At 44.9% G+C, this 21,658-nt stretch overlaps 1 protein-coding gene across 20 annotated transcripts in view; it reads left to right on the top strand.

Moving 5' to 3' along the window:
• Positions 1-21,658, top strand: part of MAGI2 (membrane associated guanylate kinase, WW and PDZ domain containing 2) — a 1,587,879-nt gene that overhangs the window by 1,407,175 nt on the left and 159,046 nt on the right. For all 20 annotated transcript variants that reach the window (XM_070071222.2, XM_070071219.2, XM_070071216.2 and 17 more), the window contains 2 exons: positions 2,719-2,911; positions 12,020-12,268. In XM_070071222.2, coding sequence (XP_069927323.1) covers positions 2,719-2,911; positions 12,020-12,268 — 442 coding nt within the window. The remainder of the gene's footprint in view (positions 1-2,718; positions 2,912-12,019; positions 12,269-21,658) is intronic.

The following is a 21,658-nucleotide window of genomic DNA, read 5'->3' as shown; positions in this document are numbered from 1 at the left end:
CACTTTTTTTCTCTTTAACTAGCTATAAGCTTTCCCACTGAAGTGTACAGGAAATCTAAAGCTTGAAGCATTTCATCTAGGCTCACCCAACCAAATGCAGTTTTTCATGGGGCAGTAGAGAAACATAAGCAGTCATATTAACTGGCTTTCGCACAAAGCACTTGCAAAACCTTTGAAGCACTCCATAGTGTACTGAGCCTTTTGAAGAACAAATTGGAACATCCATAGAAAGAAATTAATAAATTCAGATTGGCACAACAATAAGTGGAGATGGAGAATGTCAGAAGTATGCCCAACTGCTGGATTGTAGCACCTGGGTGCAGTGAGTGGCAGGGAGACAGCCACACTGTGCAGACAGCCTAAGGCAGGAGAGTGAAGCTTTTCCCATGATGGTAACAAAGAGCCATGACTCAGAGCACTGAGATTCAGCATGGGAGCAAATCTGTTCGTCAGCCCCAGAAGCAGGGCTGAAGCAGCAGCAATGTGGGAGACTGCATTCCTGCGGAGAAAAAGGACTCTTCAATGGGCCGTGCCTATGGCTCCTTGAGCCTGTCAGTGAGCATACACCTGAGAAGTCCTGTGCTGCAGGTCCCGGGGCCATGTTGGTCGGTGCCTGCGTATAAGGGACTCTTCTTCCAAGCCTGAAGTCATGTGGGCTTGCAGATCATGACAGTACAACCCCACAAATTAACTAGAATCCGTGGAGATGGCATGTGAACAAAAGTGTTGTGCCTCAAAGAAATCAATCTGTGAGCAAGCGATCGTTTTATTAGCATTTATGTTTTTAATAATAGAGCTGTTTGTTTATTTGAAAGGGAGAGTTAGAGAGACAGAGATTGAGAAAGAAGAGAGAGAGATCTTTCATCTGCTGATTCACTCCCCAAGTGACCACAACAGCCAAGCCTGGGCCAGGCTGAAGCCAGGAGCCTGGAATTCCATCCAGGTCTCCCACGTGGGCCTCAGGGGCCCACGAGCTCGGGCCATCTTCTGCTGCTTTCCCAGGTGCACTAGCAGGGAGCTTGATCCAAAGAGGCACCATCAGATGCTGGCCTCACAGGCGGTGGCTTAACCCACTGCACCACAATGCCAGCCCCTATAAGGATTTAAAATAAGACCTAGAGTAAGAGCCCTGTAATACTACAGGGTTAATGGTAACACTGCCTTCAGAGGTTGTGTGGTCAAGGCACTGGCAATCAAAGAAAGAGACCTTTTATCCCAGATTTGGGAAAACTGCTTGCAGGTTAAACAGCAAAACTAGAATATTTAGTATTGTTTTCTTTCCTCTGATAAAGAAAAAAAAAAAAAGCTTTTCTAATGCACATGAAATTGCCTCCAACTGGAAATGGGAAAGCACGTGTGCTGCCTCTTATCATAGTCCCTGGTCTGGGAAGTAACAGCGATTCCCACAGTTCCCAGATGTGCACCCCTCATTTGCTGGCATGGGTAGCCTCCCCCACAGCAGAAGTGTTTCAGGGCACAGACAGGACTGGGAACGCCCTTTGCATGGAGAACAGTGCTCCCAGGAATTATTCCAAGGAAAGGAGCAAACCCCTTCTGCGAGTCTGGTTTGTTTTATTGAGTTTGTGCCTTGCCTTGTGAACCTTTAGCAGAGTTTTGTAATGTGCAGTGGCTAGTTTCCCTTGACATTGTTTAAGCCCTTGCTTTGTGCAGTGAAAAAAGTTAAATGCATCACATGCATAATTTCACTCGGTTCTCCCCATAACTCCATGATGAAGATTCCTTGATCATTTTCCCCTTGTGCTAGTGAAGAGACTGACGCCCACGGAGGTTAAGGAGCATTGCTCATGGTCACCCGAATAGAAAGTGGAGCCAGGATTCAGTCCCAGCCTTGTTGCAATGTGGAGCCCAGGCCTGTAGCCAATTAGCATCCAATTCTTTGGGTTAGAATCTTCCTTGAGGGTGATCATTCATAAGCCAGGAAGCAAATGTCTCCCAGACTTCATGGCAGTCAACATCAGGTTCACAACATTTACTCTTCCAGGAGGAGTCAGCAACCAAATGAATTGGAAGAGCATCCTTCCAGCCTCCCAGTTTTCATTGCCAAATACACGCTTCAGGTTTGGGGCAAGCAATGGAATTAAGAATGAAACCTTCCTTAGGTTGGAGATATGAAAAGGCATTTTACAGAGTTTGTGGGAAAAGGGAATTGAAAGTTAAGTTACTTTTTTTCAAAGATGTATTTATTTTTTATTTGAAAGGCAGAGTTAACAGAGACAGAGACAGAGAGATCTTCCATCTGCTGGTTCACTCCTCAAATGGCAGCACAGGCAGAGCTGGGCTAGACCAAAGCCAGGAGCCAGGAGCTTCCTCTTGGTGTCCCACATGGGTGCAGAAGCCCAAGCACTTGGGTCATCCTCCATTGCTTTCCCAGGCACATTAGCAGGGAGCTGAGTCAGAAGTGGAGAAGCCAGGACTCGAACCAGAGTCTATATGGGATTCTGGCACTGTAGATGGCACCCTAACCAATGATGCCACAGCACCAACTGTGGAAAAAAATTGAAATCCATGCATATACACATTTTCCATCAACTTTTTTGAAGATCTCTTGCATGCATGGACTTCAAAAATTTTGCTGCCAAAATAAACATGAACCTTTTGACATGCCCGTGTGTGTGTGTATGTGTGAGAGAATGAATGTGTATATGGGGGAGGGACTGTGAGATACATGAATTTATTCCTTTCTCATTGCTTCTCTAGATTTTGATTGGCGCTGTCATTGCCATGGGCTCGGCAGACAGAGACGGCCGCCTGCACCCAGGGGACGAGCTTGTCTATGTGGATGGGATTCCAGTGGCTGGCAAGACCCACCGCTATGTCATCGACCTCATGCACCACGCGGCCCGCAACGGGCAGGTTAACCTCACTGTGAGAAGAAAGGTGCTATGTGGAGGTAGGTTCCTGCGGCAGCAGTCAGGGTGGACTGTGCCATCACGCTTTCACGCCTCAGAGTGAGGCCACTGGAAACAAAGGCTCACATCCGTTTCTACGTTGTGTGAGGAAAGAAACAATCTACCTGTTCCCTAAGCATGATTTTGAAGAGTGCAAGTTTGCGCCCAACTGGTACGGTACAGTCATTGAGGGCTGTATTTTAACTGTGGTCATTAAAAATTTCTGGCCAAACCTAGGGCTAATTTGAGATATGATTGCAGTTTGGTGGATGCCAGTTACAAAATCCTTATGCTAGCTGAAGATGTGCCTTTGACTGTGTTCTTCAGTGTGTTAACAAAGAGACCCACAACATTTGGATACTTTATTTTTTAAAAAATTTATTTATTTATTTGAAAGGCAGAGTTACACAGAGAGAGAAGGAGAGGCAGAGAGAGTAAGAGAGGTCTTCCATCTGATGGTTCTCTCCACAGATGGCCACAGTGGTCAGGGCTGCGCTGATCCAAAGCCAGGAGCCAGGAGCTTCTTCCAGGTCTCCCATGCGGGTGCAGGGGCCCAAGGACTTGGGCCATCTTCCACTCTTTTCCCAGGCCATAGCAGAGAGCTGGATCGGAAGTGAAGCATCCAGGACTCAAACTGGTGCCCATATGGGCTGCCGGCACTGCAGGTGGCAGCTCTACCCACTCCACCACAGGGCCAGCCCATGCATACTTTAATAGGGCAACCAGGATAGAAAATTCCTTTTTATTGTAGAACCTGATACAAGGTAATCACAAGGCTGTTTGCCTGATATAAAAAAAAAAAAGCAGCTGTACATCACTCAGAGAAAACACAATTGACATACTGACATAGTTGCAACCTATGCAACAGATAAATTGCAAATGATTATCCTTCTTACTGCCATTTTCTCAACTTTGTAAAAGAACCCACCAAAAACATACTTTTAAAAGCCAGCCTTGTGAGAGTAATATAGCCTGATCTGTTTCTCTTCACCATCTCAACTCTCAAAAGAGGCTTGTATTTTTTAAGGAATACATGTGTTTACAAGCACCACCCAGTGTTTTAATAATCTGAGCACTGTCCGGTGTTGGGATTCCAGACCTCCCCAGATAACGGCCCCTGCTGTGTCCTGTCAGTCAAAGGAGCAGCAGCGGCAAGGCTGTTCTGTGTCACCTTCGGCCCCAGCAGCATGCCGGCTTCTCTGCTCAGCCTCCTGGCCACCCCTCACACGGAATCGTCAGGGCTAGAATTAGGAGGGGCCTTTGCAATATGAGCACCCTCCTGCTCCAGACTGCTAAACTGAGGTCTAGAGGGTTGGTAGCCTGCCTGGTACTGTGCAGTGAGTCAGTGACAAGGCAGAAATGGACTGTCCTCCGTGCCTGTTCTGTTACACCACTTCTAGTCCCTCTCCCCACCCTAAGACATAACCAGCATGCCTAGTGAATTCAAAGACATTAGACCAACCATTAGCAACTGTTGGTTCCTAACATAAGGAGTCTTTCATACGTGCTGTCATAACATTTGAACCCAAACAAGGGTCACAGGCTAATCACAGGCTGTGAATGACTAGAGAGGAGAACACTTACTTCTTGGGCTGAAGATAAATAGCCTTTTCTTGTCAGGTTCTCTAGAAACTGAACTTGGACATGGCAATCATGGAAAAGGGCAAGTCAGAAGAATTGTCAGCCCTCACCAGCAGAGACGGCCATATATCTTGTATCGTTTGGAGGTTTTGCTAAGAGGTGCCATTTGTCTTCAGAAATTCATGGCATGCCACCTGAGCCACAGAAGTAAAACACCTTGAGTTATGCCTTATCCTTGGGTGAGATGCCAGGAGAGACGCAGTGCTTGCTCGGTTAATGTCTAACTGTCTATCTCCCTGCAGAGTATTTTTAATAAAAAGTTTGCTGTGCTGTATGTTCTGTGACCTAAAGATAAATTAAAAAGATATCTGATTTATAAGAAACATAGTGCAAAGTGCAAAAGCGATGCACCAACATCATTTCATGCTCGCCTTGCCACCAGCTGATTATGGCAAATTGAACTTGGTTCTGATGAACCCAAGCTGGTAGAGTGAATGCCAAATGCTGGACAAACGTGTTCTTGCAATTTGTGGCTCAAGCGATTTCTGTAAAGATGCTCTTTGCTGCAGTTCTTACCAACTTTACAGTTAGGCTTCTGAGTGCATTTCAAGTACATTTAATTTTTTTGAAAATGTTCTGCTGTAGGCTGCTTGTTCACACCAGGAGAGTTTCCAAGTTAATTCAGCCTACTCTTCCTTGAAAGCCTCGTCGCTGCTGAGCATAAATAAGTTCAGCAGAGGAACACCTTGCTCACACAGTCAATGCCTAGAAACAGGATGGAAAAGAGGCATGAGAAGATGACCTTTTTCCGTGGTTGCCATTTCTCCAAAGTGAGAAGGGACAGCTACAAATGAATGTGACAGCAGAGACACTTTCTCAAGGATTATGATTGTCATTGTTATTACACTTTGCTGAGCAAAGACAGTGGGAGGCACAACCTGGCTTAGGTGGGGGTTCAAAAAGGAACAGTCAGTTTGGGAAGAGACAGAAGAGCAGGGAGAGAGACAAGGTTGCCACCTGCCCACAGAAGGAGCAGTGTTATGGAGAAATCTCTCTGTCCTCCTCCTCACCTTGGCTTGTTCAAGTGCCCTGCCCCACTTCAGAAGACAGGGGGCACTGGCTCCCAATTAATGCTCAAGAAAAGGAACACATTCCTTATGAGAAATTCAGACAGGTGGGTTACGTGGGGGCAAAAATTAGAATAACCCAAAAATCCTGCTCCAAATGTTAAATTATAAAAGCAATGCACACACTAAAGACAGAAACGCCAGAATTTTTGATTAGGGTAGCTCGATCCTCAAAGTCAGAAAGTGTTGGGTAAGAAGAGACTGTCCAATGACACTCCCAGTTTTATTTACCAGGTAGTTTTAGATCTTGTACTGTGGACTAGTTTTGAGAGCAGATGTCTTATCCGTGCCAACAGCTCTGCTATTTAGTTGGTTTTTTCCCCAAGGATATTAGAAGAGTGTTTCTAATTATCATCCTGAAAGTATAAATATTTATATATTTAGTAGCTCGGCTTTGAGCTGTTCAACCTAATGACACATTGTTGCAAATGCATAGGGTTTATCTGAAAGACAGGGGACCCAAAGGAGTTTCCTAAGGTACAAATATAGAATTGATGTGAAAGAAAGTTTTGTGACTTAATCAAAACTCTTTAGAATCAGTCTTAAAGCTATCAGCATCTTTTCTCTGACACCTAAGGAAAAATCTCAGCCTTGGCCTAATGTTGAGAAAGGGGCAGTTTTCTTGACAGCTGAGTGAAAGTGTAGCCAGTGTTTGGGATGCTAGTGCATTCCCTGGTCCCACTCACTACATTTTTGCTCAATTCTAAAAGCAGTGCCTCGTCCTTTGTCTACAAGCATGCACCCATTTCAGCGCATCATCTGCCTTCAGGAGTGTATCCAGGAGTGCCCACACAGATGCCTGCAGGAAGGCCAGACCCTAGCATTGGCAAGGCTATACTTAGGGCTGCCCCTTGTCCTGTGAGATAGCATGAGGGCCCTAAGGTATACCCAAACCCTTGTGTCCAAACACATACCCTATTGTCTCAGTCATGCTCCAAGGTGATGTAAGTTCATGTGCAGTGCTGACATTTTTCTGAGGGTCAGTCAGAAGAGATGCAGGCACACCCTGGAAGCAGGCAAGGTCTAGATGGTTACAGAATCCTAGAGATCTGGGAGCCCATAGGTGGTTTTGAGGGGAAATGAAGGTTCCCATAGCACAAAACCCTCTGGCCCTGCAGATTCCTTACTCTTTGGATAAATGAGAAATCAGGTATTTTCAAGAGGCACTGGGGAATAGTCAGGCTGGCAGGCACCTGCAAACTACATCCCAGTCTGGGGAATAGCCATTACTCCCCTCCATCTGGTATATTTCAAGAGCTACTATTCAGCTCTAACCAAATATTTCAGGAGAAAGTGCAAGTCCCTATTTCTGCAAAGTCTCCCAATTTATAAGCAATGGCAATTAATCTTGGCAATGATGAAGCCAAGTGCAGGCCAGCACTGCGCACACTGGGAACAACAGCATCTAGCCAGCAGAGAGTGCTATGCACCAAGACTTCTGGCCTGAGTGCTGTGCCTGGCTCCCACCTTCCCCAGAGACCCTCTCCCATCAGTAAGTGATCTTTCTCAGTGTACGTGTTGGGGACGCAATGGAAACTTACCCTAAAATTGGCTGTATGACCTGAGTGAATATTAACTGACAGAATTCTGCATACCCATGTGTGTGTGAGCTAGAATGATGAGTCAGGGATCCATTGGAAATGCATGGATTTTTTTGTTAATGCACATGTTATGTAGTCTCTTTATGACATTATACTATGTTATTCTAAAATGGAGCTGTAGGTGGCCTACACAAGGAAGGGGTGCTAGAAAGAAGATAGTCGCCTTAGATGAGTTAAAACATGACCTAGGGTCAACCCCAGAGGCAGTCATGCTACTAATTTGCACACAATAGGAACACAGAACAAGTCCTAGAAAAACTGGGATGCTTCTTGCCCCCGACACTAAATATGCTCATTTTGTCTGGAGCTTGAAAGAGAAGTCCAACTGCAATAGGAAAGGACTCTGCTGATGTAACCCAGAGGCGGCTGTTGACTTAGTCCACAGTTTTCTTCCTCTCCCTGGAACCTTGGCTGGCCACTCCCAGCCATTTACTGCAAAGACAGATAATTTTTCTTTGTTGCTGATTTACCGACAATCACTGCTCTCAACCCCCTAATATGTGACAGCCAGAAAATGAGCTCTCTCTTGTCACTGTCTATGACATTTACTTACTGATTGGGTCCAATAACTCAGGGAGATTTTCAATTGAATGTAGCAGCATAATAATTGTTTGTTTGTCTTCTTCCTGACTATCTCTAATCACTTTATTTCCAACTTGCACAAGGACTGATAAAGGACGTGTACTTCACCGAAACAATAACAGCTCATCTAGGGATGATGTCTTCTAGCAAGGAGGCGCGTTTTACAGGCACAAGCTTTCAAGTCTTTGACATTGACATTATGTCTTTTATGACCTCAAGGCTTTTCTTACAAATGAAAAGCATCCATCTTCTACTTTTATTAAAATATGATTAATTTGATTATTTTAAAGATTTATTTGAAGGACAGAATGACAAAGAAAAGAGAGACAGAGTGAAAAAGAGATCTTCCATTCACTGGTTCACTCGCAGATAGCTATAATGATTGAAGCTGGGCCAGGCTGAAGCTAAGAACCCAGAACTCCATCAGGGTCTCCCATATGTGTGACTATGCTGCTTTTTCCCAGGTGTGTTAGCAGGAAGCTGGATTGGAAGCAGGGCAGCCAGGACTTGAACCAACTCTGATATGGGATGCTGGCATGGCAAGCTGCTGTTTAACCCAGTGAACCACAATGCCAGCCCTGATTAATTAGATCTTAAAGAAAAAAAGAAAGTGTACCAAATAATAATAAGAAATTTAGTGTAGATCTCATTTATTCTGTAATTACAAACCAGAAATACATTTTTATAAAGTCTTTTTAGTTTGAATTTTACTTTCTTTTTAAAAAATTGATGTAAGGTCATTTTTTTATATCTAGGTATAGAAATAAATGCAGCTCCTTTGTTAGGTAACTATGCAACAAAGTATCTCTTGTAGCTTTTCTTCCTCCCTCTTTCCATTTCAGAATAGAATTGCAGCTTAGAAAGTTAAGATATAATTTATAAAGCTTCGCTGACTATTTTTAACTTGCGATAGGAGACAGCCTCAAGAGCTCTAAACTGAAGACAATATCTAGAGACCCAGAAAGGAATCATTAATTGTGATTATTTTCCATCTTATTATTATTCCATCTTCTGAGTACACTAATCAAACTGTAAGATGGAAAATGAGAGTATTCCAGGTGTCTACCTCATTTCTTTTAATCAGAGAGCTAACACCTAGGTATTAAATCAAATGACAAAATTCTTTCTTGAGGCCAGCACCATAGTGCACTAGGTTAATCCTCCGCCTGTGGCGCCGGCATCCCATATGGGTGCCAGTTCTAGTCCCGGTTGCTCCTCTTCCAGTCCAGCTCTCTACTGTGGCCTGGGAAGGCAGTGGAGGATGGCCCAAGTGTTTGGGCCCTGCACCCGCATGGGAGACCAGGAAGAAGCACCTGGCTCCTGGCTTCAGATCGGCGCAGCTCTGGCCATTGCGGCCATTTGGGGAGTGAACCAGCGGAAGGAAGAACTTTCTATCTCTCTCTCACTCTCTGTAACTCTACCTGTCAAAAATAATAAGAAAAAGTATGTCTGGATGACAGATCAACTTTCATTTCAAAAACTAATTTGCCTGAGCTGCCAACTTTCTATCATTTCATCGTGTGAATATTTTTGCTTTCTTGGGGAAGTACTGGCTTGGTTTACTTGGTTGATAATAGAGTGTGTTGTGTGATATGGAATGTAAATGAGCACAGCCTCCAGCACCTCTTTGGAGATTAATTCCTTAGCCTGATATCTGTATTAGATTTGATCCTAGAGTGGGCAAACTACTTTTTGAGTGAAAAATCTCAAAATTTATTTATTGATTCTTTTAAGCCACTTTATTGAAATTTGATTGACATGTAAAAATCTGTGCAAACTACTTCTCAGAAGTGTATTACTGGGCAGGCGCCACGGCTCACTAGGCTAATCCTCCGCCTGCGGCGCCAGCATCCCAGGTTCTAGTTCCAGTTGGGGCACCAGTTCTGTCCCGGTTGCTCCTCTTCCAGGCCAGCTCTCTGCTGTGGCCCGGGAGGGCAGTGGAGGATGGCCCAGGTGCTTGGGCCCTGCACCCCATGGGAGACCAGGAGAAGCACCTGGCTCCTGGCTTCGAATCGGTGCAGCGCCGGCCATAGCGGCCACTTGGGGGGTGAACCAATGGAAGGAAGACCTTTCTCTCTGTCTCTCTCTGTCTCTCTCTCACACTGTCTAACTCTGCCTGTCAAAGAAAGAAATTTTTTAAAAAAGGTGTATTACTGGGCTGGTGTCGTGCTTCACTTGGTTAATCCTCCACCTGCAGCGCCGGCATCCTATATGGGCGCCGGGTTCTAGTCTCAGTTGTTCCTCTTCCAGTCCAGCTCTCTGCTGTGGCCCAGGAGGGCAGTGGAGGATAGCCCAAGTGCTTGGGCCCTGTACCTGCATGGGAGACCAGGAGGAAGCACTTCGCTCCTGGCTTTGGATCGGCACAGCACCGGCCATAGCAGCCATTTGGGAAGTGAACCAGCGGAAGGAAGACCTTTCTCTCTGTCTGTCTCTCTCTCTCTCTCACTGTCTATAACTCTACCTGTCAATTAAAAAAAAAAAAAAGTGTATTACTCCTGGGGCCAGCACTGTGGCGTAGCGGGTAAAGCCGCCGCCTGCAGTGCCAGCATCCTATAAGGGCACCGGTTAGAGTCCCAGCTGCTCCACTTCCAATCCAGCTCTCTTCTGTGGCCTGGGAAAGCAATAGAAGATGGTCCAAGTCCTTGGGCCCCTGCACCCGCATGAGAGACTCTGAAGAATCTCCTGGCTCCTGACTTCAGATCAGCACATCTGCAGCCGTTGCAGCCAATTGGGGAGTGAACCAGCAGATAGAAGACCTCTCTCTCTCTGCCTCTTCTCTCTCTGTATAACTCTGACTTCCAAATAAATAAATCTTAAAAAAAGAAGTGTATTACTCCCCTCCTTGAAGTGGGCTGACACACCATAAAATAGAACTTTGACTTCTTAGAGAACTAATACCAGACCCTTTGATATGGACATGACCTGTGTTGTCAGCTCTACTTCCAAGACCTGCACAGCAACATTTCTCAAAGTACGGCCTTGGAACTGGATCCAGATTCCTGTACCCAGTATTCTCTAAACCTACTGAAAAAAAAAAAAAAACTTTTCATGAGTGGATCCTGAATACCTGTTTTTACAAGCTCTGCACCTGATTCTTATGCACAGATCTGTTTAGGGTTCTGTCTGCTCATTTTATGAGCCTCTTCAGCTGGTTATTATTATGCAACCAAGAACACCAATATCTAATACTAGGCATTGTTCCAGAGCTTCCAGTCTTACCTAGAGGAAGATAGAAACAAGTAGCAGCACAGAGGGACCTGATGAGGGGTTTCACCATTTTTGCTATGAAGGCTAGACCTGGGCTAAGACCTGGAGGACTCATAACAAGCTACGTAGCCCTTCGAATGCTCCCCATGTCTTAGAGGAAGAGAAATTAGTCAGCCAGGCCTGTAGAATTCCAGTGTCCAGAACAGTGCCTAGTAATAAGAGGCATTCATTAAACCCTTGTTATGTAACTGAGTGCCAGGGCCAGCATTGTAGAAGTGCCAGTTCAAGTCCTGGCAGCTCCTCTTTCTTTTTTTCTTTTTCTTTTTTTTTAAAGATTCATTTATTTGAAATTTAGAGTTACAGAGAGGTAGACACAGAGAGAGAGAGGTCTTCAATTCGCTGGTTCACTCCCCAAATGGCTGCAATGGCTGCAGCTGGGCCAATCCAAAGCTAGGAGCCTGGAACTTTTTCAGGGTCTCCCACATGGGTTCAGGGACCCAGGAACTTGGGCCATCCTCCCCTGCTTTCCCAGGCACATTAGCAGGGAGCTTAATCAGAAGTGGAGCAGTCGTGACTCAAACCATCACCCATATAAGATGCTGTTGCTGCAGGCAGTGGCTTAACCCACTGTGCAATGATGCCAGGCCCCTGGCTGCTCCACTTTCAATCCAGCTTCCTGCTAGTGCAACCTGGGAGGCAACAGATAATCGACTCAAGTAAATGTTTGTGGGTCCCTGATACCCATGTGGGTAGAGTTCCAGACTCCTGGCTTCAGCTTGGCCCAGCCCTAGCTGCTGCAGTCATTTGGGAAATGAACCAGTGAATGGAAGATCTCTCTCAATTATGATGATAGATGATAGACAGATAGATAGATAGAAGATATTTAATAGATAGATAGATATTGATAGATCATAGGTAGGTGATAGATTCTGCTGCTCTGTCTCTCCCTGTTGTCTGCCTTTCGAGTAGACAAAAGTAAGAAAATAAACATTTTTGGATGTGTGTATTCCAGGCGAACCCTGTCCCGAGAATGGGAGGAGTCCAGGCTCTGTGTCAACCCATCACAGCTCTCCACGCAGTGACTACACAACCTACGCCAACAGCAACCACGCAGCCTCCAGCAGCAACGCCTCTCCCCCCGAAGGCTTCGCCTCCCACAGCCTGCAGACCAGCGACGTGGTCATTCACCGCAAGGAGAACGAGGGATTCGGCTTTGTCATCATCAGCTCCCTGAACAGGCCCGAGTCCGGATCCACTATTAGTAAGTAACTCACTCATCCACACTGGAATAAGAGGTCTTGTTTTCATTTGCTCAGATGGCAGGGACACCAGACAAGTAGACCAGAGAGCTGTTTTGAACACATTGTGTAGCCCAGAAGTCACAGGCTGGGGACATCCTCATTGTTATCCTTTGATTCAAGAACACCAGATCATAACCAACGCCCCCTCCCCAACCCTCAACCCCCCTGAAAGCTCTTCTTCATTTGTAAATCAGGGCAAAAATAACAGAGTGGTAGTGTCACTGTGGAAGGAAGGGTGCTGACTTTACAGTCGGTCAAGGCATGCTTCTCTTTTGATGGAAAGACCTGCAATAGAATGGAACCAGACCTGCAAAGGATCTGGGGGCTAGTAGTCCAGGCAGAAGCCTTAAGATGGAAGGGAACTCAGCATTGAAGAAATCTGGAGAAGCACAGGGTGGTTGTGGTTCAGTAAACAATGAAGAACGACATAGAATTAGACAGGAATCAACCATGCCGCTTTCATACTCACTGGTAAGAAGGCTCCATTGCAATCTAGGTTCGTGGGAACCATTGGAGAGTTTCAAGCAGTGGACTGAAATCTGACTTGTATGTTTAAAGATAAGTCCAGCGGCTTGTGTAAAATGAAATGTGGGGAGAGCACACACAGAAGCGGGAGACACAGCCAGGACGCCATTAATGCGGTGCCTTGAGGCCAGAGGTACTGCTGTGGACAGGAGTGGCAGTTCTGTGAGTCTAGACGACAGGTGCGGAGGCCATATTTCTCTCCCAGTAGTCATCTTTGTAGATTCTCGGGCCTCCCTGGTTGATTTCCTCTCTGCAACAGCATCCTAGAACTCATGGGCAGCCAGCAAGCAGTAGGACAGAAGAGCAGATAGTTCAACTTGTTCATTTTTCATGTTGAAATGATTTAGACAAAAATATCATGAATAGAAGAGCAAGAAAAGAAAAAAATAATAATTTCACCCATGGTGTAATCTTACAATTCTTACAACCTGTGGTGGCTGCCTGTACTTAAAGAGTTGTAGAGGAGTGCATCAAATAATACTCAAGAGATCAAATTTTGAGAAGAAGTTAATATGGTAAGGTTAATGTTATCCAAAAGAAAGAAAAAAAACACCAGAACTACATGGAGGGAATTACCCTGTTTAGCTTTAGCCTTGGCAAATTCAAGAGTGAAAACTACAGGATTAAATCTCAGCAAATATGTGTAAAAGCCAAATAACATACATCTGAAAGTGCAATTTCATTCCTCTTTTTCTCCATGATAAGCTGGAGAAACAAATCCAATCTTTAAGCATGGACCAAAAAGTAGGATTCTGTCAGTATGATGGATTCACCAAGATTAAAAGGACACAAGACTAAAGATTTTCATGAATTATATAAACAGCCTTCCAATAATTTACACTTGGGGAAAATGTTCAGAGAGAGCTTTTGTAGCTATTCCAGTCATTGAAATTGTTTATTGGGGCAGAATACCTAGAGGACTGGAATAAAAATACAAAGTATGCTGCCACAATGAAAATGTTAAGCATGTATTTTTAGGTCTCAACTTTATGTGAAGTATGACATCTTTATTTCTAAAGGTATAGGGAGTGCGTGTATGTATGTGTGTGTGTGTGTGTGTATTTGTAAGCTCACACACACACATGTATGCACACACTTACTATGTAAAAAAACCACAGGAGTGGGCATTTGGGATGCCCACTTCCCATATCAGAGCGCCTAGGTTTGAGTTCCGATTCCACCTTCCTGCTAATGTACATGCTGGGAAACAGCAGCTGATGACTTGAGTACTTGGGTCTCTACCACCCACATAGAAGACCCAGATAGAGTTCTTGGTTCCTGGCTTCAGCCTGGCCCAGACCTAGCTGTTGCAGGCATTTGGGGATTGAGCCCAGTACATGGAGAATCTCTGTCATTCATTTTCTCTCTCGTATCTCTCCGTCCCCTTTCAAATAAAATACAAATAAATTTTTAAACCCCTTTTTTAAGTTTAAAGGAAAAACAAAGAAGCCATAAATACCTTTTATATTAAAAATAAAATCCATGCATGAATAGATTTGGGAAATAACAGGTGCCGATGATTACAGTTAATATGGGACTTTTTCTCCCTTCCAAGTGACATCAAAAGAATAATTCTCACCATTTTCAAAATGGTATTATTTTGCATCATCCTGGAGAGTGGAAAGATAGTCTAGATTTCATGATACTTCATGACTTCTTTTTTTACGTGTTTAGTTTTTTTCAATTTAAGGATTTTGAAAGGCAGGTCCTCCCACACTCTGTGGCAAAAACCCCTATTACACTGACGGCACATGGCAACTGCAGTATGTAGTTTGTTTGTTTGTTTGTTTGTTTTTTAAAGATTTATTTATTTATTTGAAAGTCAAGTTACACAGAGAGAGGAGAGGCAGAGAGAGAGAGAGAGAGAGAGGTCCTCCATCCGATGGTTCACTACCAAGATGGCTGCAATGGCTGGAGCTGCACTGATCCGAAGCCAGGAGCCAGGTGCTTCCTCCTGGTCTCCCATGCGGGTGCAGGGGCTCAAGCACTTGGGCCATCCTCCACTGCCTTCCCAGGCCACAGCAGAGAGCGGGATCAGAAGAGGAGCAGCTGGGACTAGAACCGGCGCCCATATGGGATGCCAGAGCTTCAGGCCAGGGCGCCAACCCACTGTGCCACAGCGCTGGCCCCTGCAGTATGTAGTTTGTAACATGCACCTGAAAGATTCCTGGAGCTGCTGCTGTTTCATACCTAGTTTCCGTAATAACTTTGACCTCTAATTTTTGAGAGAAATGCTAAGTGCCTTGTGAATGATCAAGAGCCATCCATGGGCCACCTATACATTGTCAAAATATCAAGAGTTCTAGGCTGTGAGCCTGAGACAGGGGGATACTACCAGGTGCTCAGCAATCAGTCGTTCCCAGGGCTTGTGTCATTTTTCTCTTCACATCCTGTATGAGCCCAAGGATCATTAACACATCCACGATTTTGTTTTCATGGCTACTCAAGCCTTTTTGCTGGTGGACAAAGTGTTCTTATGCCTTTCACAGGAGCACCATTGCATGTAGACAGGAGAGTGGTATGGTTAGTGGTCAGGGTACTACAGTCATGCTGCCTGGGTCTGAAACCTGGCTCCATGATTTATTAGCCATGTAAGCTCAAGGAAGTTCCATGACCTCTTTTGGCCTCTGTTTCCTTGTTTGTAAAGTAAAGATCATTTCAATCTCTATATCATGAGGTTGCTATGAAGGTAAAATGAATCAATCCATGGAAATGCTTAGAACAGCCTGGGCTCAGAGGAAGCACTAGATATGTCCCTGCTACTGTCCAGACCACCGTCCCTTTTGGAAGTATCCTTCCTTTCCTTTCCACCAGCTTACTCTTCCTGGTAGTACAGAAGTCACAATGACTGAGTCAATCAGCCATTAGGTAGAGCCACCCAGTCTCCCAGGGCAGCTAAATCTGGGCAGCAGATGAGCATCTCTGCGGGCCAGCTCATCCTCCCCATATGTGAACCTCCTGGGAGCACAGGCTTTGCCACCCCTCATCCGCCTGCAGCCAGTCCAGCTCACCATGCTTCTGCAGAGGCTCCAGGCTAGAACTGCAGGTTCATCCTTCCAGAGCTCACTAGTCAAAAATCTAGGAAAGTCATGGAAAACATCAAAATTTTGTCATTCTCACTAGGTCTGTGTACACAAGATAGACAAGACTCAAGTAGCTCCTGACTCCGAGTGGATCAGATGCTTGTGCTATAAAAGTGCCCCAGTGGCTAGAGCAATGGAGTCGATAGGCTGGTCGTTGGGCATTCCCAGCTCAAGGACAAGTCCTGACATCCAGGTAGTATCACACACCCATCTTTATGGGTGCTTCCTACTTTCCCCCAAAATCTGCTTTCCCACCAGGCGTGCCCAAACAGGGATTTCTGGTACAATGGATGAAGCAGAAGTGACCATTCTTCTGCTTTGATCAACAACATTGTGTTGGAATTTGTGGGGTAGACATACATGGGCCACTTGGAAGCCTACAACCTGTTGAGGGAATTTATCATTAAATGCAGACCCAGGGCTATCAGTGAGGTAGAACATCAGGAGAGCAGCTGCAACCAAGCAAAACAGTCTCCAACAGGGGAACCATGGTTTCAACCCTTTCCTCCTTCATTTGTGTTCCTCTCATGGCGATGACTTGATTTTCTGCTTTATCCGCAATCTCATCACTGCCAACGAATGCTGACTGTCCAATGATGTTTCACCTCTGCACTGGTGCTGAAAATCATTTTCACATGTTCAGTCTTTGGCACAGGTTAGAGTTTGGGCACGATCATGGTTGGCTTTCCCTAAGGCCCACTGCAACCTGATGTTCAGGGAAGAAGTTAGTAATCTTTGGTAAAATGTCCTGATGACATTGTTAGGGCATCTGTGATGACATCCATAGGCTGTGGAGTTTCAAAGTTACTTGGAGACTCAAAACCTTAGCTAGCAAGTCCTTTGTGACATTTTTATGTGGGGTCCCTTACAAGGGTGAAATACAGCTGAACCACTAGCAAGGCAGATTAGAATGTTCTCCGTCTACCACGCCACCACAAAATAATCATTTGAACTTACAGTTAACACAAAGTAAAGCAAAGGCCAAGTTCTCAACAGCATTATCCAAAGATAAAAAAATTTGGAACTAAACAGAGGTGGCTTTGGACAGCAGGCCTAAGGCTTACTCCAACTTGTCCAGAAATACATCCCTTGAGAAAGCCATTGAGTATTCCTGTGCCCCTTCCTCATCTACAGAGTAAGGGAAGATGATCTTTATGGACAACTGTAGCTCCAAATTGCATTATGCCATGAGGAAAGCAGGATATTGGATTAGTTTTGACTTTTTTTTAAGTATTTCTTTCTTTATTTGCAAGGCAGAGTGACAGAGAGAGAGGGATAGATGGAGAGAGAGACATTCCATCTACTGGTTCACTCCCCAGATGGCTATAATAGTCAAGGCTGGGTCAGACCAAAACCAAGAGCCAAGACCTCCATCTGAATCTCCCACATGGGTAGCAGGGACCCAAGCACTTGGGACATCCTTCACTACCTTCCCAGCTGCATTAGTAGGGAGCTGGATCAGGAGTGGCGGAATCAGGACTCGAACCAGACACTCCTCTAGGGACACTAACATCACAGGTACCAGCTTAGCCCTCTGCACCACAACACTCATTCCCAGGTTTGTCCCTATGCAAAAAGCTTTGGGTGATTTTGATGCCTGAATCAATTTTTTCCCATTCACTTAAGTGATCATTTTAACTTTTGTTACTTTCATCTTTGCTTATTGTTGAAAGTGGCTCTTAACACTTTCAATTCTTCTGTCCTCTCAACCTCTCAAGAAATGATGTGGAATGAGCACTTAGATGCACTAAAGCAGCTCCTCTTTTCAGGCTCCGTAAGTCAGTTTCCCTCCGTTTATGGCATGCTTGTTGATTGATGACACATCTACAACATACAGAGACCAAATGAAGGAGGTTGCTGATGGCAAGAGTCACACCCGGAGGATACGCATCTCCTCACCACCAATTCTCCCCGACTGTCCTCAGCTGTCCCACACACCTGCAACCTCTAGCAGCACACTCCTTTTAATGGTACCACAGCTACAAAGCTGCGCCCCAAAGCGAAGCCTCTAAAAAGCAACCAACAAACACCTCCCCTTCTTTGTATTGAATATTCTTCAAACCTTCAAAATAAGGTTTTTTCATTGATCATTGTAAAAACCAAGTAATTAATAAGTGTGATGGGTGCTGATCTTGGTATCTTGATCAGGAAAGATGGCACTTTCTATGTGCAACCCAATCTTCCTGTACCAAGCCTTTACTGCAACACCCATGCTGAAAATACCTTGAGGATACAGTTCAAGCATGCCTCCTAGGTCCAAGGCCCTGGGTAGTCTGGCCACAGCTATTTTTTTCCCAGTTTTCTGTTCTATCAAAGCTCATTTAGGTCTTGTTCCAGATTTTTTTTTTTTTTTTTTTTTTTTTGCTGGCTACCTCTTGGAATGCCGCCTCCCATCCAATAATAATTTTTATCAATATTTCTCCCAGCTGCCATGCTAAGATTCTTACACAGCATTGACTCTTCCCAGCAGCCCTGTAGAGACTATTGCCCAGAGAGTAAGCATCACACACAGTCATCTCAAGAATCTAATCTGTTGGCCAGCGCAGCGGCTCACTAGGCTAATCCTCCTCCTGCGGCGCCAGCACCCCGGGTTCTAGTCCCGGTTGGGGCGCCGGATTCTGTCCCGGTTGCTCCTCTTCCAGTCCAGCTCTCTGCTGTGGCCCAGGAAGGCAGTGGAGGATGGCCCAAGTGCTTGGGCCCTGCACCTGCATGGGAGACTAGGAGGAAGCACCTGGCTCCTGGCTTCAGATCGGCGGAGCGCACCAGCTATAGCGGCCATTTGCGGGGTGAACCAACAGAAGAAGACCTTTCTCTCTTTCTCTCTCACTGTCTAACTCTGCCTGTCAAAAAAAAAAAAAAAAAAAGAACCTAATCTCTTAACAAAATTTCCTCTGGCTCTTACACACACTGGAAGTTCTTTTCAGTAGGCTCAATCATTGCTTACTGCTTATAACTTCCCTACTATTATTGTGTCTGTTATTGTTATTATTGTCATTTTACTCTTCAGTCCTATAGGGCTTGCTTCCTCCTTCTACCCTCCTCCCCTCCCAAGGTGATCAGTTCTTTATAGGTAAGAAACTGTGGCATTTCTTTGAATTGTCACAGTAGTTTCTTTTCAAGGTCTTCCATGTGATTTATCTGATGGGACTGGACTGGATTCTCAGAGAGTGAACAAGCCCTGTCCTCATCAAAAGTGGGTTTGGGATGTGTTCTGCCTCAGTGGCCTGCACTCACCCGGGGCTGTTCCATGCATGAAAGGCAGCAAGACCTAGGAGTGTTTGGGAGTAGCAAGGCAGCAGCCGGCAATCACTTAGGGAGGGACTTGTGCAAGATGGGCCTCTGCCAGCATGAGAAATTGCATTGTGAATAAAGTGGAACTAGAGCATAGTCCCCAAAAGACAGTTTTCCCACCAGCCGCTCTCAGCCTGGGTAGATGACTCAGCAGCCAACGCAGAGCCCGATGAGTCTCAGTTAGGAGGGCATGCTAAGAATTCAGGGGTGAGAGCGGTGTCTCTCTCACAGCTGTCCTGCTTGCAAAGTGCTTGATCTGGAAAGGGCCTGGCAGTGGCCTCAGCATGCTCTCCGATTCATTTCATCTTGGCCCCAGTCTCTCCTGGAATCATCTCCCATCGATGTGAGCACCACCTCCACCATAATTATGTAGTCCTAAGCAGGAGAGTTTGGATGGCATTCCAAAATGCTTAGGAAAAAAGAAAGTGTTATTTCAAATTATTTATTCATTTCACAATCCTTATTAACAAAAGAAGCCATTTCAGCTCCAAGTGAACAACTCTTGAATTGCATTACTTCTTTATAGGGTCAGATCCAGCTAAGACCAGAATGAATAGGACCTATGGATTGAATTCCTTTTTTTTTTCCATCTGAACATCACTAGTTTAGCTCCCAAATTAAAACCTGGCTGCCTGGGTCCTACCAGTAGGGAGACAAGCAGACAAAAAAAAAAAAAAAAAAAGATTTTGAGTCAAAAATGTGAGTACTCTGATATCTAAGCGTTGAAGCATTTATTAACTAAAGAGAAACAAATGTGAATATTTCACTCTCTTTACACTAACAAATTTAAAGATCCATTAAGTTGTAAGAATAAGTCTACAGAGAACCACTACCGTTATTTCTTCTCAAACACAGGATCAATGCAACCCATCAAGAAAATCTGAGTGCTCACGGTGCATGTTTGAACATTCTGGACTCATTTTTCCTACTGCTTGAATGGAACTCGTAAATCAAAAGTTTCCCCTAGTAGGGAATCATTTTTCAGGAAGGTTTTTATTATTGTGTTCAAAGACTCTCCAGGCTGCAGCAGAAGGTGAATGTCTTCTTACCTTGAGCTATTTGGCTGTCTTGAAAGCTCATACATGGGTGATCGGTGGCTGTTTCCTCAGGGCTTATGTCCTCCAGCTCCTTGTTATTCACTAGATAATACAGGGAGACTGCAACCTAGAAGGCACCCCAGGACCCATGTACAGGAACACCTTCTGTCAATGGGAGGTGCTTGTCACTGTCCCTTAGCATTCAAACGCATTCAGAGCCGCAGGTCGCTTTTCTTAAAAACACTTTTTCTTTCTATTTTATTCTATTGGTATTCTACTCTGGACCTTATGTTAGATCAAATTCTCTATAATTTTATTTTCTTCTGTTTCCCTGACAATCAACCACATAAAATATATTGAGGAAGACTCCTAATACAGGTGCTTCTCCTGTGGAACCATCTTAATAGCATATTGTGAAATGAATACACTACTGTTATGTATCATCCGGCTAGGTTGAAAGTGTTGTAACGGGATGTTTTCCCCACGTGCACTGGGATAAATACCATTTCTTTTGAGGCCTGGCTTCCACCAAGAATGCAGGGAGCTTCTCTACTGATACTCCTATGACACCAAATCCTACTAAAAGATCTTTTATTTGTGCATTTACCACCAAGTAATTTTGCCATTAAGCTGAGTTTGTTCCCAACCAAACTGGTCTCAGTGCTTGATTGGATTCATTTCTAGAGATTGATCAGCCAGCCTCTCTGGATGATGAGTGAGATCACTGGGCATTCTTGAGGTTCATACAGTGCCAGGGAAAATTAACTAAATAGTAGGGTGTGTTGGCGTTTTCACTGTCCAATCTGATCTCTTCAAGATATTACTTTTTTAATGTTTTATTTATTTATTTGAGAGAGAGACAGAGTCAGAAACAGAGGGCAACCTCCCTTCCAGTGGCTACTCAAAAAATGTCCACGACAGTTGGGCTTGGGTGGAAGCCAAAGCTGGGAGCTGGCAATTGAATCCTGTTCTCCCACTTGGGTTGCAGGAACCCATTTACTTGAGCCATCAACACTGCTTCCCAAGATCTGCATTAGCAAGAAGTTGGAGTCAGGAGCCAGAATCAGGAATCGAACCCAGGCACTACATTATGGGACACAGGTACTTTAATGCTAGGCTAGATGCCTGCCTCAGCTCTTACTTTTTTAACCAGGCAAGAATCTGCTCCACAGAGCTGCCCAGCTGTTGGGTACCTGCTTTTAAGGGAGAAGTGCCTCAAACCTCCTGTTCCAAGGCTGTTCATCGTAGAGATGTGTATTTATGGATTCATCTCGAGAGGAGGGGGAAGGCCATCCAGAAAGCAAGGAAGAGCATGTTTTCAAAGGTTATGCCCTATGACTTCCTGGCACAGAGCAATGGAGACAAGTGAGGTAGAGAAAGAATATTTCAGTAAAGAAATCTTCATCCAGATATT

This window comes from Oryctolagus cuniculus, chromosome 3 (genome assembly GCF_051225735.1).
Source record: "Oryctolagus cuniculus isolate XC-2025 breed Fujian yellow rabbit chromosome 3, ASM5122573v1, whole genome shotgun sequence".
NCBI classification, from domain to species: domain Eukaryota; kingdom Metazoa; phylum Chordata; class Mammalia; order Lagomorpha; family Leporidae; genus Oryctolagus; species Oryctolagus cuniculus.
Note: the sequence above shows the minus strand (reverse complement) of the source record. Positions and strands in the feature narration are given on the sequence as shown.